The sequence below is a fragment of the Drosophila novamexicana genome, unplaced genomic scaffold (assembly GCF_003285875.2).
Source record: "Drosophila novamexicana strain 15010-1031.04,08,12 unplaced genomic scaffold, DnovRS2.1 tig00000564-arrow-pilon, whole genome shotgun sequence".
NCBI classification, from domain to species: Eukaryota; Metazoa; Arthropoda; class Insecta; order Diptera; family Drosophilidae; genus Drosophila; species Drosophila novamexicana.
In genome coordinates, this window is record NW_020824810.1 from 3,089,696 (window position 1) to 3,108,043 (window position 18,348).

The following is an 18,348-nucleotide window of genomic DNA, read 5'->3' on the forward strand; positions in this document are numbered from 1 at the left end:
ATGTATGAAATGTGGACAGTAGAATTAGGCTATTGAAAATGTCAAATTCTTTTAAAATGTGAAAAATGTGTTTTCTTGTGCGAAAACGTTCAGGCCACATATTTGACATTCGCGAAAAATGTGACATTTCACAAAAGAATGTAAAAAATGTTGACAGTTAAATTAGGCTAATGAAAATGCGAAATGTGAAAAATGTGGTTTCGAATGGGAAAACATAGACGAAACATATTTCACATTCGCATGTCATTCAAAATGTCAGAAATGTGGACAGTGGAATTAGGCTAATAGACGAGGCGAGTGGAAATTTAAGTAAATTTCAGTGCGTTTTCGAGCGAACAGAGTATGTCGCAGTCGTTGACCGGCGATTGCAATGTTCTTGGTTGTTTTCCAGCGAAAACGGCAAAACATTGTTGGCCCGTTTGCCTGTTGGGCTGTGCAAGCTGCAGCACACAGTGGCAACTGGGAATGGCAACGGCAGCCCGTTGACGTGCGGTGGCCATTATGTAGCTGCTCCTTTGGGAACCCAAAACAGCAACAACAACAACAACAACCATCTCGATGGACGATTGACGATGGTTGCTGCTCAGGTAGATAAATTCGTAATACAACTGCAAGCTGTCTGCAGCAGCTTCAGCTTCAGATTCAGTTGCGGCTGCCTCTGCGGCTGCGGCTGCGGCTCGTAGCTTGTCCATTGTCCGGCGTGGCACGGTCTGAGGTCTGGACATGGCACATGTTGCAGCCAACTTGTTGTTGCTTTTGTTTTGGCTGCTGCTTTGAAGCATTTTGTATTGTTTTGTGTTTGTGCGGCTTATCCAGCGCTTTCAACGCCTCGCGATCAACCCGGCCACACGGTCCAACACAGTTGCCTTTTCGGCCGCATAATTCATGTTTCACGCCCGCCTTTTTTCTTTTTTTTTTGCTTTGTTTCCTTTACTTGCCACAGACAAATTTCAAAATGGCAGCTGCTGCGCAATTATTGGCAAACGTAGTTTTAATCAAAGGGTTCGCTTTTAGCCAAAAAAAAAAATTACAGACTGTATGCAAAAAAAGAAATTGCCAACTGACATCGATAGTTCGTTGGCATTTCAAACAGATTGCCAGTTGGCAAAGTGATAGAACACGAAATTCGAATCAAAGCCCACTCTGTATGTGTGTGTGTGTGTGCTGTGTGTGTGCTGTGCGTGTTGCAGCTTTGATTGTTGCCAGCTGTCGTGTCAACTTCCGCCTTTGGCTTTCAGTATTTGCTCATTACTTCAAGTGTGTATTGTGTGTGTGTATTGTGTGTGTATGAGTGTGTGTGTTGTGTTTGTTGTGTGTGTGTTTTAGCGGACATTTCCGTCCCTGGCATATTTGTGCAGATCTTGAGTTTATTGAAAAATATTAAATAAATAATAAGCAAGTGCAAGTGTTCAAGTTGGGATTGCACCCAACTAGGGAATATCCCTGATACACATCGAATCGGTTGAGAATATCTTATAGGCGAAAACGCCTAGACATGTATGAGCTATGCGACAAGCTACATATATTCATTTAAGCGTTGCACGTTTTTAAAAAATTTAATATGGAGAAACATATCGATACATCGATATTTATCGATTGCATAGGCAGAAGAATCTGAAACCGATAATTATCGATAAGTGTGGCCAAGTGTTAAAAAATCGATATTTATCGATAGCGTTGGAAGAAGGTTCAATAAACCCCATGTGAGCTTGGTTTATAAGGGATCACATACTGAAACCGATAATTATCGATAAGTCTTGCTCTGAACTGAAAGTTTGCAAGACTTTAATTTAGCTTGTGGGTAAATATTATACATGAAATTAGGGAAGGGAAAAAACGTGAATATTTATCGATTGCTTTGGAACAAGTTTAGGCTTGCGAATTGAAATAAACCTTATCTGAGCTTGGTATAACTTAAATTTATGAAAGGTTGAAATCAACTTCAACTATAATGTTTGGTATACAAGTTGTTGTGACTTACTCTTTTTTGTAGTTATATTTATCGATATTTATCGATTATGTGGAGACAAGTGAGATTGTTAGAAATTATAAATAGCTATTATTTTGCCTCTGGGCTCGAATCGCTTCAACAGACGAGTTGGGAAGTACAGTGAAGACTCTTCCCAACGAGAAGTCTCATTTGACGGACGCCAATCTGGTTCATTGTTCTGCAAAGTGAGTTTTCACTGTAATTGGAATGCAATGCTGCCCTTGTTGAACTCTTTTGCGCCCTTTTTTAACCACTTTTAAAAAGGTCTTAAATAATAAAAAGTAAGCAAGAGGAGAAATCGCAGAAAAGCGCGCAACACAGAGCACATTGTCATATTGCACCTGCAACCTGCAACAACAACAACAACAACAACAACAAACAAACAACAACAAGAAGAACCTTATCGGTTCGCACAATTTTATGGCTGTCAAAATAAGTTGGCAGCAGAAACAGGCAGCAGCAGCAGCAAATGGCCAAAAACAGCAGCCGCGAAATTGTCAAAGTCGATTTGAAATCGTTGTTAGATTGGAATTTCGACCCAATTAGGAAATTGTTCGACTGCTGCCGTTTCCCCCTTTCGGCGGAAAAATGCCAAAAAAAAAAAAAAAAACAAAGAGCCGAGGCTATGGTCAAGGATGCGAAGCGCGGCAAAACAATCGAGCGATACATAAAATATATTGTTATGTCTGCGGTGAGAAAACTAATTGACGATGACAGCAGTCGCAGTCGCAGTCGCTGCCGGCGTCGCTGCCGGCATCGCTGTGGCAACAACCAGGCAGGAGTCAATTTTTTTTTTGTTTCTTTGCCTTGGGGCAGCCATCGATTGCACGCTTTTTGCTGCCTGCCGCACGTATCGCAAGTGGCCTTCGTAGTTTTCTATTTGCCACAAGAAAAGCCCCAAATCGTTTAAATTTATTTATACGTTCGGCTGCTGTGGCGATATAAAAGGCGCCGCCAAAATGCAGCAGCAGCAACAGGAGGCAACAACAAGCGGCAACAACTGCAGCAATCATTTTGTGGCAGTTGCATGAAATTATTGATTTGTTATTTGTGGGCTTGTTAAAATGCTTTTGTGTGCCCCAGACTCGAGTTGTTGCTGTTATTGCCGATTGCTTTAACTAATAATTGTTGTATCTTAATTTTGTTTTATTACCAATTGGCCAATTGCCGTGCGGCATCTGTAAAAAATGTTGCAAGTGTCGATGCTTTAACATGCTTGCCACATATTTTTTGACAGTTGCAGCTCTCAATTGCTGCTTGTCGTGTTGGCAACCGAGCTAATTAATTATCTTCTTCTTCTCTTTGCACTTGATTACATATTAATAAGTATTCGTACATATTTAATATTATTTTCATTTTTCTATTCAATATTATTCATATATATTTTGAATTTTATTTATTTTATATTCCTCAATTGCGATTCAAAGAAAAGTTGATATTATAAATCAAATATTTGCCGCCAAATAAAATGCGATAACAACGCACAAGACAACATGTTATCGTTATCGACAGCCATGCTGGCAACGCTTATGCTTACAGAACACAGTGGCGCCCCTAGGTCTCGTTTGCTTAGTGGTAAATCTGTCCCACTACTGGCTGGCATGCATGCCTTTTGGTGCGAAACTTTTCTGAGATGTGGTGAGCATAATTCATGCCTCGTTGGCTATGCCGGCCTTGTAGTGTGAAACTTTGCTGAGATGTGGTGAGCATGTCTTACGTCTCGTTTGCTGTGCCTGGCTTTTGGTGCGAAACTTTGCTGAGATGTAGCTAGCACAGTTCGTTACCCAATAGCTAGGTTTCACACTAAAATTGTTGAATTTCAATTTGAAAATGCGCGCCATTGAAATTTGGTTCAAAATAGTTTTATATGTTCATAGTAATAGAGAGTTTATATATTTTTACAGTAAGTAACGTCTTTATTTAATTGCATTTGTTCTGCTGTTTTGTCATTTTATAAAATTATATTATAAATACATAAGAACTACAGCATGTCATACAAAAAAAAAAATCAATCAAAACCGGGAACTGTTCATCAATTTGTATTCGATTTAGTTAGAATGTTTAAACTACAGTTTTTGTTCTCTTTTATGTTTTGCATATAGGACTAAATTGTATGCTTATTCATTGGGCCATTAAATATTCGTTATTATTGCTGAAATATTCATTTGTTCTTGTTGTTGTTCTTGTTATCTTGTTTGATTTTTGAAACGACAGTTTGTGAACTTATAAACTAGAGACAAATACAAAGGTTATCACTTGAGTATGTCTAACAAGCTACTCGGTTTCTTAATGTTTCTTCCACTACATTCTATACGCTTTCTATATATATGTATATATGTAAATGTGTGAGTGTATATAGGTATGCTACGCTTTCTTTTTTATTATGGTCTATAACTAGAGTCGGTTGAGTAAATTCAACGATTTGGCAAACAGTTTTCAACTGCCTGAACATATATAGACGCCGCCATATAGTCAGCAGTTCAAGCTGGCAGAGGGGGGGGGATGCTTTGCCTAGAAACTTGAAAACTTAGCACATGTTTTTTTTTCTGTTTAGTTAGTAGCTGAATACCCCTACTAAATATTCGATATACGTGAAAACTACAAACTAATGTTTAAAACTATAAGTTTGCTAAGCCACAAATAACTTTCAACATAATCGTAAACTTACATTTAATTCTATATAATATATATGTATATTTAATGTATTTTAGTTTAGTATCAAAAATGCATGGCACCCATGGGGAACAGAGTTCGTTGAGCAAATGTTCAGAGTTCTAAAAAGACTCGAACACAACACACTACACATATATTATATATAATATATATATATATATATATATATATATATATCTTTAGCTTAGACTACGTAACTAGTACAGACTATGTGACTATGTCTATGCCTTATGCCTTATGCCTAGACTTTGATTACATTTTTAGCATGTTTCATATTTTTCGATTCGTTTCGTTTCGCTTCGTTTCCCATTTCGTTCGCACTCTCTTTTTTTTTTTTAAACATTTTTCAAATAAAAGGCAACTCATGAACATGTTTTGTTTAGTTGTTGTTTTCAACAGCTTTCCCCCCCGACCTAAATCCACAGCGGCCCAATGGTGTCCACTATGATGTCCAGCACATCCTGGCGTCCCATCTCCTTGAGCGTCAGCAGCAGCGACATTATGCTGTTCGCATGCGAAATGCAACTGGAACTGTTACCGTTAGAAATGCCGCCGCCGCCGCCAATTGCGCCCTCTCCTGCGCTGCCGCCCCCACTGTTGGCGCGACACTCCCACAGATTGAGTATCTGTTCGGTGGGCGAGGGTTTGGTGGCAAAGTATGCAATATACCGATCCGTGCTCAACTTCTTGGCCAGCAGCCGCCAGTCGCGCTCGTCCGCACGCGGCGGATCCAAGGCGGCGCATATCAAGCGCTTCGTGGCATGTGGCAGCTGGACAAAGTCCAGGACACAGCTCTCGTTCACATAGTTGCCCTGGCGATCTATCGAGATGGTCGTGTTCGTTGTCGAGGCCAGCTCCTCGGCCGAACCCAGGCCCAGGCCCTGTCCCTGGCCGGGCATGCTGAACGTATAAAAGTCGAACTGCTCACCCTGGCCAAAGTCGACGCACAGCGTCTGCTGCTCCTGGCGCCGCACACTGAACTCGCAGTGCAATATGGAATTGTTGCTCAATATATGCTGGTAGGGTATGGCATGTTCGTAGGGCGCATCTGCCGCATCGCCAGCTCCCAAGTCGGCATCTCGGCAGCGCACGCGTATATTCAGATTGAGGCTGTTCAGCACGAAGCCAAAGACCTGACTCTCGCCCAGATAGCTGCCGCCTAACTTGCACTCGACATTGGCGCATATGTCCCGGCTGTTGGGAAAATCCTTGACCACATAGATGCGCAGGCTGCAGTTGGCGCTGCTGCTGGGCGGCGTGTGCTGGCTAAAGGCGAGCAGCTTCATCTTGATCGCCGGCTGTTGAATGCGCGGCTCGGCCACGACGGCAAAGTGGCCCAGCTGCTCGGTCATAATGTACACGGCCGTCGGCTCCAGCTGCACAAACATTGGCGTATTTATCGTCTCCTCGCCCACGGATACCGCTCGCCGCCAGCCGACATTCAGATCGTCCTGCTCGCTGTCCGCATGGTAGATGTGCACATGCCATTGCTCCGGCGCCAGCAGGCAATGCGGTATCCGGAGTATCACGGGCTTGATGAAGCCATAGTTTCGGGGCGCACAATGCACCACGCTGCTGCACAGTATGGAGCTGTCCGTGGCGCAGGCAATTCGACTGCACTCGTCGCTCAGCAGCATCAGGGAGACGTGCTTCTTCAGATGCTTGCCAATGGCCAGCTCCGGCACAAAGAGCAACAGCTCGCCGCCATACAGACGCAGCTGGCCGCCGTTGCTGCCCAGCAGCTCGTAGCTGCTGCTCTTCGAGGCGTTCAGTATGGAGAGCTTGGCGTTCATGTCGAACGTGGAATTGGCTACGGAAAAGGGAGAGAGTTTTGAGCGAGAGCTGACATTAGGCTAGGCCTGAGGGTTACTTACAGGTGTCCGCTGTGGAGGAGTCGCCCGTTTCGGATAGATAATCCGCGCTCAGGTCATCTATAGGATTCGTGTAGCTGAAGGAGAGAGAAAGGGCAGAGCGAAGAGTTAGTTGAAGGATCCTTGTAAATGTAGAGAGAGCTGATGGAAGTTGTCCAAGGGCTTTGGATCATCTATTCGATTTATGTGCTCAGTATCAAAAGATCTTTAATATTTAGGGTCTATACCAAGACCAAGCGCTCTGGATTCGATTTATGTGCTCAGTATCAAAGGATCTTTAATATTTAGGGTCTATTCCCAAAGTTTCACTTAAGTGACAAGACGTAATTTGAACAAACAAAATTCGTTGATATACTTTTGCTTTCCATCTTTTGCAAATTTGACCAAAGATTTGTTCATCTTCTCCGAAGCCTCTTTGCATACTTAAAGGCACATAAATGTATCCAGCTGTGCATGGCAGCTATTGAATGCAATCCAAGCCCTAGCAATGGTAATCCGCTTTGTGGGATTAAAGTACAAGTTTTGCAACTTACTTGGCCGCCAGGTTGGGCACATCGTAGTGATGTTCCGTGACGCCGCCGCAGCCGACGCCCAGGCCGACGATGTGCTCGCCGGGCAAATAACGATGTCCGGGATTGACATAATCGTATCCCAAATTGGCTGCCTCGATGTGCATGCGCATCTCCTTCTTATCGACAACGCCGGGCATATAATCCGCGTCCATAACTGCAACAAAAACAAAAAAAAAAAAACAAAACGAGGCGAGGGCAACAGGAAACGTGTCAGCACAGATTCAATTGCCGCAGCAGCAAAATGCGAAATCGACTCACCTGAGCGGGCCATGTTGTAGTGCGGATTGTGGCGAATGCCGCGGCGGGCGCAGCAGATGAGCGCGGTGCCGAAGGCAAAGCAAACGGCTGTGATGAAGGCCAGACCCAAGTACAGTGTCCAATCGAAGTCTGTAAGGAGAGAGAAGGCAGAGAAGTTGGGCGGATTGTATAAAACTGCTGATTTTTGGTTTTTAATATGTGTCTTGGCGTGAAAAGCCCCACCCCAAATCCAAATCCAGATTTCGCCTGCATCTGCCAATCTCAATCTTTGTCTTTTGTATTAAAAAGAATGCTCGCCTCCCCACTCCCACCACAAACACACATACGCAAAAGTTGAGTCAACCAAAAACAGAAACCAAACGCGGTCGCATCCAAAAAATGTTGCCATCAATCCAAAGCAGCCATGCGTAGCCGTATATGCCGCTCGGTCGGTCGGTCGGACGGTCGGTCCCTCGGTCGCCCCCTCGGTCGACCGCTCGCTCACTCGGTCTGTCGGTCTGTCTGTCTGTCTGTCGCTCGGTTATTCCTTCTCTCTGTTATGGCCTGTATATGTCTGTATTTAATGTTTTATGTTTGTATGCTCAGACCCCCTTGGTCCATGGAAGCCACAGTTGCTCAATTTCCCCCCCAACAATCCGGCGTCTATTTCGCATTATTGTGCGCTACCCCCTGCTGCCGCCACCCGCACCCGCACCCGCAACGTCACCCATTCCCTTGCCCCAAGCGCCATTGTTGCTCGGCTTGTTTCCGTTGCTGTGATTGTTGTCGTCATTGTTGGTGGCGCTGGCGGTGACTGGTTGGCGCTGTGCCGGGCGCAAAGGAATCGCTGCAGCGCAAGGAATTACTCCACTGTATATGTATATATATTATGATTATTACACACCCACACACACACACACACACACTCAGAACGCATTATACAATGTATGAAATGAGCAATTATATTCGCTGTAAATCAGCGACAGAGCCGCTTGCAGCATCGGAAGCATCCTTCGCTTTGAATGGATCTATCTCCCCCCACTCGAACCAAACTTTAGACTTTTTCTTGCGCTTTCACTTTTCCATTCGTTTTTTTCTGCATTTTGCATGCTGATTTTTTGTAGACTCCTGCCTGGGACATCAAAAGCGTATTTGTCATGCTAAGAGATTAGAGAGGGTATAGTACTTGCCCATCCTACCCCCCGGATTGCCAGTTGCCACAATGGCCACATAATAAAGCCTCAGGACTTTGGCTACAACTGTTGCAGCAGCCCCAGGGATATTAGCCCGGGGTCCAACTGGCGCTCTGAGCCACAGCAAATGTAATAAAATGGAAAATAAGCTAAAGGCTCAAGTCAAAACCAACAAAGTGTCACTCTTCATTCGCAGAAACTTTTCAACAGCAATCAAATAACATGCAGAAAAAACGAGCAGAAATTGTCTAGTCGAAGTTGTTCGACTAGGAGAATATCCTGTATCCCCAAATCCATTCTTAAAAAACTTCCATGCTGAGAGCTTAAAGATGGAAATGTGTTCGAAGTCCGCAGACCTCCCATGTTTGAACAGAAGGCGATGCTTTCATTTGCCCAAGTGTCCATTAAGCCCTTGTTTGTTCACATTCGATGAGCACAGGGTATTAACGAAAAGAAACCCGTAAATGTACCAAAAATGATGTGTTGAATGGTTGCGGAACTTGCCTCTGCTGATCCTTTCAATTACACACTGTGACAGTCGCATAATTGATCCCAATGGACCCTGGCTAACCCCCCCAAAACGAACTATATTTGAGTTGGGTTCAATCGCACATCGCACACGCACTTCTCGCCGCCCTGATTGTAAATCGTAGACCAAACAGCAGCAACAATGACATGTCGAAAGCTTCAAAGTGGTTGGGTATATTGGTTTGGGGATAAGCAGTTTGGCCAGTTGAATGATACTCTGTGCTATCGTCGTCTTTGTCGCTTTGCCTAATTATCTGGCAAAGCGCATAAACATGGGGCGCAGATTCTTAGCTCAGGCGCCCAACGTGGGGTAGCTGCAAATTGGACTGCGATTGATTTGCGACCCTTTTTGGAAAATACTCAACGCAGTGGGGATTGAGTGGCCTTTCTAGTGGCTGGGTGGTTGATTTATTTTACCATTTTTATATTATAGCGGCTGTGGTTGGGGGCGGACATGCACAAACAAAATGCACTTGGTTAATTTCCCATTGTGACAATCAGCGTTGAGTGCTCGGCTTTTGTGTGGTGGCCCGTTCGGGCTATGCTTCTCGTTCCTGGCTGTTGTGTCTGTTGTGCCCACTGTGATTGTTATTGTTGTCTAACTGTCTACTTTGTTGCCGACTGACTGGCAGACCGACCGACCGACCGACCAACTGGCTGTCTGTTGTTGTCATAAACACACTTACCATCCTTGCCAATCTGGCATTGCTCTCCACGGCATTCGGCCGTTTGTATGTCTTTTCCGGCGCACAATGATTTGCCATATCCTGAGCCATCAGCGTCGCCGTCGCCATCGCTGCTTGAGCTGAGTGCTGCGGCGCCCACTCCGCCAGTCAGCAGCAGCAGCTCGCCAGCCTCATCTGCCACATCGGCGGCAACTGTGGCGTGCGTCACACATTTTCTGCGACGCACTTGTATGCATTCCGCGGAGCAGACGCTCCACTCGCTCCACGACGACCACCGAGCAACTAAAAGGAAAAGAGAAAGAGAGAGAGGGAGAGGGAGAGCTGTTTAGAAATCAAAAGTCATATTAACATGATTTAGCACACATTCCCGACAGCGTCAGGCCCCGCAGTCATTTATCAAAAGGCGCCCAACGTGGGAAACTTCAGGATATGCTGCGCTGTGAGTGAGCCTCGCATTACATTTTATGGCATTGCTTTAACTAATAGATGCGTCGCAATTATGGCACCTTTTACCAACTAAATGCAGCGCCCCAGAATTTATGGCACCCATCCAACCCTGGGGAGCTCTTCAGACCAAAAAATGTTCCCAGCATATTTAAGAGCAGCAGCAAACCTCCCTCTTCCAATGTCTCGAGTAAAAGTGATTGTCATTTTAATGCTTTTCTATTTTCGCATTTTGCTTCGTTTATTTCAATTTTTTCTTTGTTTGTCGTGGGGGACCGCCGCCAAGTCCGAAAACTAAACAAAAAGCGCAAAATGTGCATGTTGTGGGTCTTGGCTGTTCGCCTGGCCTGGCTAGATGTATGCCTATGTCAAACTCATATATATATCGGCATTTGCCACTTCCTGTGCCCAAAAACCACCCCCGTCGAAAGGCGAACTGGCAAGTTGTCCTCCTTCCCATCAGCATTTAAATTATGTGTGTGTGTGTGAGTGTGAGTGACATGCCCCACTCCAGCTAACGCATCCTGCTGCTCTCCCCTGCTGCTCTCCCCTGCTGCTCTATCCTGCTGCTTGCTTCAAGGGTCGTCGCCAGACTGTTGCATGAATCAGACAGCGAAAATCGTGGTAAGTGATTTTTAAGTTGCCGTCAACAATGACGTCACTTTTGGCCTAGAGATGGGGGAGACACCCAATAGACAACCCGAACTAAGTCAGTTAGTCCGGCAACAGCTACAGCTTCACAGCTTTGCGATTGAATGAATGAGGCTGAGTGTTTTGAATGAATCGCTGCACGGTTCGTTGGAGCTGGATACGGCGTATCCGGGCCGGGTTATGGATGCTGCCTTTGGCACAGTTTAACACAATTGTCTATTGAATTGTAAAGCGTAACCGCCCGAACGCTCGAGCTCCCAAAAAAAAAAAAAAATAGAAAACTGCAACCCTCTAGACCAATTCCAATTAACAATTTTGAGCTCGGCTCGTTAAGCATTCAACTTTAACACAATGTCATATTGAACTCTAGACCCCCCCCCCCCTCCCCCCACCCCCCTTTTTAAAACCCAGCTCCAATGGGCAGCCCTTTTCTGTTGTTGTTGTTGTTGTTGAGATGCACATTGTCAGGCTTTCGTTTGGAACTTACTGCGCTTACTCGACGAAATGTCAAATCCATCAGCGCTCACAATTTGAGTGTCCTCTGTTGTTGTTGTTGTTGTCGTTGTCAGCATCAGCGTAATCACGGGCGTTGGCAGGCGGCATGGGCGTGGCAACGGTAAGCAGCATCAGCAGCAGATGAAGCGCCATAAGGTTGACACGATTCCATGGGGATGAAAAAGTCATAAGTTGACGATGAAACGAAAAAGGAAAAAAAAAGCGAAACCGAAGCGAAATTTAAAATTAATTTTATGACACACTTTTCATAGAAAAAGCGGCCCAACCACCCTACCAGCCCCCCACCCCCCTCCGAGCCGACCACTTGAAAGTGTATTGCTATTGCTGCTTCAGCAGCTCCTCCACCCCTCCCCCCCTCCTGCTCCGGCTCCATTTGCCCCGCTTGTCTGTCAACAATTGCTCATTGCTGTGCCCGCTGTGCGCCTGCCAGAGTTTCATTCTTTGTGTGTGTGCGTGTGTGTGTGTGTGTGTGTGCACTACAATACAATGTGCAATACAATAAATTTACATGAATAAAAGTGAAGAGTCTCAAACACATGCCGCCCGTGCGTCTGTCACAAAAAGAGCGCGCCCCCAGCTCGGCCGGGTCCTGCAGTCCAATGCCAAAACCGAAATCACATTGTGCAACAATCCCCTGCTCCACCCAACCCCCCTTCTTCGCACTGCCAGCCTGCCTCCACTCTCCCCATCAATGCCTTTGTCACCATTTAGTCAGCGACTGATGACTGGTATGCCGCCAGCAGACGCCCCCGGGTCCAACGGTGCCAACGGTTCCAACGGCGGGGTCGCCCCCTCCTGTGCACGTCCAATCTATCCCATCTATATGTGCGTATATATACAGATATATATCTGGCCGTGCTTGTGAAGATATCTGTCGTCGTTTCAAAAGGCAGCTACTCCACAATAGCAGACGCAGCCGAATGCGTGTTTAAAATGAAATACTCGGCGCTCACTCAAAAATTTATTGGACTCGGCTCCAGAAATGGGTAGCACGAATATCTCGTACGGTTTGTCAACAAATTAACGACGGGTTTTCGACATAATTATATTATTCTCGAAAATCCCTACATTAGATTGCAAGAGATTTGTCTTTGGTAGAATGAACGAAGGGTTGTACTTTGATACTTTCCCATATATGGAATATCTCGCACGGGCATGAATTCAATAAAGAATTATTCATTTATCCTTCTCAGAAATAATATCAAAGTATATAAAACTTGTTCTTGAATCATTTACGCTTTGAGCTTGGCTTAAAAGTGGCAGAAACTTATGTTTTCCCATGATTCACGCTTTGGCAAGGCAATGATATAATTTAAAATTAATTGAGCAAAAGAAGAACTCCTATCCGAAATTCCTTTAACTGTTGTAGAAATTAATCTGGCTTATAATATAAAAGTCCCTTTATATAATTTGATATCTATTTAATGAAAGCAAGAAATCAAACTAATCTCAAATATTTACTTCTTTTACAGGTCAACCTTGAATTAGGTAAGTGTATAACTAACTTCGGTTTTGGCAATTTCTTCGCATTTTCCTGCATTTTGTTGTTTCTTTTTTTGGAACGCCCTCTTGAACTTTTGCGGCGCAGTGCTTTGTGCTTGACTCCCTGCTAGCTCGTTGCCTGGGTGTGAAAAATGTGCGTCGTACGTCGACGGCCTTTATTTGTGTGCTGCCGGAGAGATGGGAGGGGGGCTGGGCTCACAGGGACGCAGGTGGCTGCCAACGCCCACAGGCTGGGCTGAGCTGCCATTTAAATTGACAATTTTCGTTGTTGGCCCTTCAATTACGGTTACACTTTAAAAGTTACCCGGCCCAAAAACGGGCAACGCCCACAAATTTGTGGGTAACCAGAGGAAACGCTTTTGGCATACCTGGACATGCGGCACAGTCCGCCGACTTTTGTACCTGGGGGCCGGCGCATTGGGCGCCCCCATTCAAGGGCATCGGGTTGGTGCAGGTGCGCGTTCGCTTGCGGCCCTGACTCGGTTTACCGCTGCATTTGCACTCGCGCCATGGGCTCCAGGCGCTCCAGCCGCCGTTAACTGTGGTCAGAGAGAGAAGGGGTGGAGAGAGGGGGATTTTGAGTTTAGTAAATATGTCGTAAAAGCCGCAAATATGTGTGTGTGTGTGTGTGTGTGTGTGTGTGCGTGTGTGTACTGACCATAGACAATGAGCACAGCCGAATCGGAGACACGTTTGCCGGCCAAATTCTCGGCGCTGCAGCTGTAGTTGGCCATATGCTGCAGCGCCACCTGGCGAAAGGTGAGCGTACTGCCGCTAACAGTGATACCCGTGTCGCTGTCGCCAGTTATAAGCGCATTGTTCTTGTGCCAGCTGAGCTTCGGCTCCGGAAAGCCGCCGGGCGGCTCGCAATGCAGTTCCGCACGGCTGCCCAGCTCCAGGCGCAACGAGGTGGGCGACTGGCCAAAGGACTTGCGAATGTCTGCAATGGGGTGAAATGCGGTTAAAGTAGGGTATACACAAGTAGGTTGTAGGGTGACGCAGCTGCTGTTGGCGCGCATTTTTATACCCTTGCAGAGGGTATTATATAATTTGGTCTCGCCATGTTTAACGCACAGAAGCAGACATCCCCGACCCCATAAAGTATATATATTCCTGATCAGTGTCTCACTTCTAAATGAAACTTTGCAGATCGGTTGAAAAGTAGGTTCTTGTATGAACAACTTTTTTGTTTATTAAGTTATCTTGACCAAACTCGGAATTTATTAGTTGTACTATGCTCCCTATATATATGCAAAATCCTATCAACATCGGACTACAATATCATATAGCTGCCATAGGAACGATCGGTCGAAAATGAAGTTGTTCTATGGAAAACTTTTTGGTTTTTCAAAATTTCTTAACCAAACTCGGTATTTATAAGTTTCACCATGCTCTCTACATTTATGCAAAGTCCTATCCAGATCGGACTACTATATCATATAGCTGCCATAGGAACGATCGGTCGAAAATGAGGTTGTTGTATGAAAAACTTCTTTGTTTACAAGGTTAACAAGATATCTTAGCTTAACTCTGCATTAAATATTTTCCCTGAGCTTCTTAGATACGAGCAAGGCATTATGAAAAAGGTTCGGTCTGCAAGGGTATTAAATCTTCGGCGTGCCGAAAAGCGCCCTTTTTTATCGTTAAAACTAGGGAAGGACGCGTGCCATTTTTCAACCAAGTTAATTCTTTAAGCACGACAAACGCTCAGCTCTGAGAGCCACCCTCTGAATACTCACATGCAATATGGACCGTGGCCGCTTGACTCTTGACCACGCCGCGCGACGACCACGCCTGGCACTCGCACTTGAAGGGGCCCTTGCCAAAATATTCATCGACAAGATCGCGATGTATGGTGGCTGTGACCTCCTCCATGTGGACGCCCGTGTGCGGATCCACGTGCTTGTCGTGCGTCGAAGGCGGCGGCTGGGAACTGCCGCTGCATTTGAAGTGCAGCTGCAGGGCATGAGATGCCTTGCACTTGAGCACTGCCGGCCGATTCTTGACCACAAAAACGCTCTCCGGCTCGCTGAGGAATATGGGCAGCGTGTTGCTGGCCTCCGCCGGGCTCAGTTTGCCGCCGTTAAACTCCTCCAGCAAAGTGCCGGCGCCCATAACGGAAGCTGTGCCGCCGCCGGCCGCAGCAGCCGGCGCTCGGCCATCCTCGCTGCTGTTGAGTCCAGACTCCAGGTTGAGGCGTTGATGCGGCGCTGTCTGTTCGGTGACCAGCGGCTCGACAAGGTCCACATCCTCCACGGAGGCGGACATGCTGCCGTAATCGCTGCCCAAAGGCAAATCCCGACAGCCGGCCAATTTTAGCCACATTAGCTGCAGGCTGACTAAAACTATAATCACATTTCCGGCTTTGTGCAACGACGACGACGACGACGTCATGCTTCTATCTGTCTTGCGCTTGTCTCGGCTTCTCGTTAATAATTCGTTGTCAGTTTTTATCACTGTTGTCGTTGTTGTTGTCGTTGTTGTCGTTGTTGTCTTGTCCTGCGTTTCCTGTACAGCAACAACTGCACCTGCTGCTGCTGTCGCTTCTTCTCCTGCTGCTGCTGCTGCTGCTGCTGCTGAGGTATGCTGGCATTAGCTGCTTTCGGTTTGGGTTTGGGTTTGGGTTGATGTCGCCACGGCCCGATCTGTAATGTCAGATAAGAAATACATTTAAATGGCTTTTGCTTCACGTACTTCAGTTGCATTCCATCCTCATATGTCAGACCCGAACGACTCCTAAACCACAACAATTTGCCCACTTGGCAAGCAGCGAATGCCGCAGCAGTTTGTCAGAGCCACTGAAAAGTGTCCATGAATGAACTAAAGTGTTCATATCTTAAGCGAAACACACACACACACACACACACACACACACACAAGCACACGCATTAATAATCATTATGCCCAACGTTGAATTTGGTTACAGTCAATGCGACTGGCTAATCACCTACAGGAAATTGTTGCAACAGGAAATTGTGTTTAAAAGAAACCACATTTGAATTAGGATACATATGGCATTGATATCTGTAATGCATAAAAACGTGTATATCCACGTGGAAATAGATTTGGGAAATTTCGAGATACATTGACCCAAACATAGACAAAAATAAAAACAGAACAAGCTGAAACAAAGCGTGTCAACTGTAGAACAATTTCCGGTTTCGAAACTCAGGAATATTATGAATGAATTAAGTTAAGCGAAATCTTTAGGTAAAATACCAGAAAGATTGCATTTATTATATATTATTATATACATATATTATTATATAAACTGAGAAGCAAACGTTTTGAATGGATTTATTCAACTATGCCCTTCGTTTAAGGCAATACTCCGACGTAATCCGGCTCATCATCTACATGTTAAGCATATTTCGCTGTAATACTTCTCAAACTTCCTCTTTCATTAGGTAACAACCTGTTCGCAATACTCAGAACTCAGGCAAGTAATCATAAAAGAAAAGTCGTATGCACTTCAATTAAACTTAAAATAATATTAAACGACATAAATGTGAATATCATGCAACATGATAATAAATATTAATATCATGTTACATAAGTGAGCTACCCCCCACTCCCCACTCCCCTCGTCTCACTCCAATCAAGCTCTGCCTCTGCTTTGTGTACATCCTGCAACAATCACATTTCCGATTACCCATTGATGAAGTCAAGTTTCGTCATCATCAATCAGCCGTTGGGCTATGCCAAGCGTTTGAGGTGTAGGGTATAACTATTGTCTGATTAGTTATGCAAGTCATGTGTCAAGTTCTACGAATCGCTAGTACCAAATCGAAATATTAATAACAGCTATGTATACATATACTTATGGCCAAGACCACGATAGATAGCCAGGCCGAGGCGGAGGCCGACACGGAGGCAGAGACAGAGGCAGGCACTCGGTAGTCATTCAGGACGTGCTGTGTGGGAACCCACAGGCTTTTGTCTTTTGTGTGTGTGTGTGTCTTTTGTCGTCTTTTAAATGTTATTAGTTGTGTGTTGAGTCCGTTGGCTCAGGCATTAAAATGCGGTCCTCAGCCCCAGACCCCCGCCCCCTACACGCTCAGACCTCTTTGAGTAGGAGTTTATGTGTTTGCCTTTGTAATTATGTATTAATCATGCATAAGTTTAAACTGCAGCCTACTGCACGCTCTTAACTACTGTTGGCTGCCCCCCCCCCCATTCCCCTCCCCGCTCTACCCACTTTAATGTCGACAAAGGCAGGCGACATACAGAAAAGTCGATATGTAAATTGTTGCGGAAACGCCGCTTGATGTAAAATTGTGATTATGATTGGGCCAAAAGGCAATCGTGGGCCACGCGTAGCTATAAAATGTCGGATAATAAGGGAATTAAATGGAGAAATAATACATATTGGATAGGCGTCTTTTACCGCTTCCTCTCCCACTTTATCTGCCTCTTTCTCGCCTGGTCATCATCTTCATCGTCACGAGCGTCATTTCTTTTGGTTTAAGCGCCTTTTATGCGTAATTCAATTGGATTTACAGGGTGCTTGTGGACACTTGAGTGTCTGTCAATATATGCGCCTGTACATGTGTGTGTGTGTGTGTGTGCGTGTGTGAGCTGACCAGATTATAATAATAGTATTCCCTCTGGCATAACACACACACACACACACATACACAGACACATTTGTGTTGTTTGTGTGCATTCAATTATAGCCGAATATTGAAGTTGGTTTTGTTTTCGATTTGTCTAGACTCTTGTTTGACGAGGCCTTCAAGCCAGGCCATGTAATGTAATATATATTATATATGTATATATCTGATATTTGCTGGACTGCTTAAATAAATTCGATTTATGCCAGCTCGTTTAAGCGTTATGTAAACAAATCCCTCTCGCATATTAACACTTATCTCATATGATTGATTAAAATTTGTGCAAATTTGGCATGGCAAAAAATGATTATTGTTGCAAATTTTATGAGCATCGATAATTATCGAGGCATCGCTGGCCATTAAAATTGTCGGCAGACTGTAAAGATTAATCAAAGTGTGCCACATGAAATCGTTAAATGCCAGATTCACAATTTGCCCCGCCCTCGAATTGCCGCCTTATCGGGCAGACTTTGGCGCCTTGCTGCAGGCTTGCACATTTTGATACCCTGTAATTGAATGGCAACACTTGAGAAATGGCTGAGCAGTTGCAAGAGCAGGTTTGAACATATATATATATATATTATATATGTATGTATATCTGATGCTACGCGAGTATAAATACATATTCCATCATTGACAGCAGTAAGAAAGTTCAAAAGAGTCCAATTCCTAGGGTAACTGCCAGTCGAGCGCAATGCACATTCACATTCCTCATTGTTTAAATAGATTTTTAATGAACTAAAGTAGGCCAAATGGATTGTGTAAAGCGCTTATCAGCCGCATTTCATTCTCTCTGTGTGCACTTTATAATCGAATGGATTTTATTTATTGGAACCGCAAAAGACATAAAAAAGCGATGAAGTTTGCATTG

General features: G+C 44.9%; 1 protein-coding gene across 1 annotated transcript; it reads right to left on the reverse strand.

Moving 5' to 3' along the window:
• Positions 1–3,991: 3,991 nt before the first annotated feature.
• On the reverse strand, positions 3,992–15,258 carry LOC115762352 (netrin receptor unc-5). The gene is made up of 9 exons (XM_030704521.1): positions 14,604–15,258; positions 13,523–13,804; positions 13,233–13,403; positions 11,333–11,386; positions 9,751–10,032; positions 7,365–7,493; positions 7,068–7,260; positions 6,538–6,611; positions 3,992–6,473 (listed from the first exon to the last, which is right to left on the reverse strand). Exons 1-9 carry the CDS (start codon positions 15,256–15,258, stop codon positions 5,077–5,079), a joined length of 3,237 nt encoding a protein of 1,078 aa, XP_030560381.1. The 3' UTR covers positions 3,992–5,076.
• Positions 15,259–18,348: the final 3,090 nt, after the last annotated feature.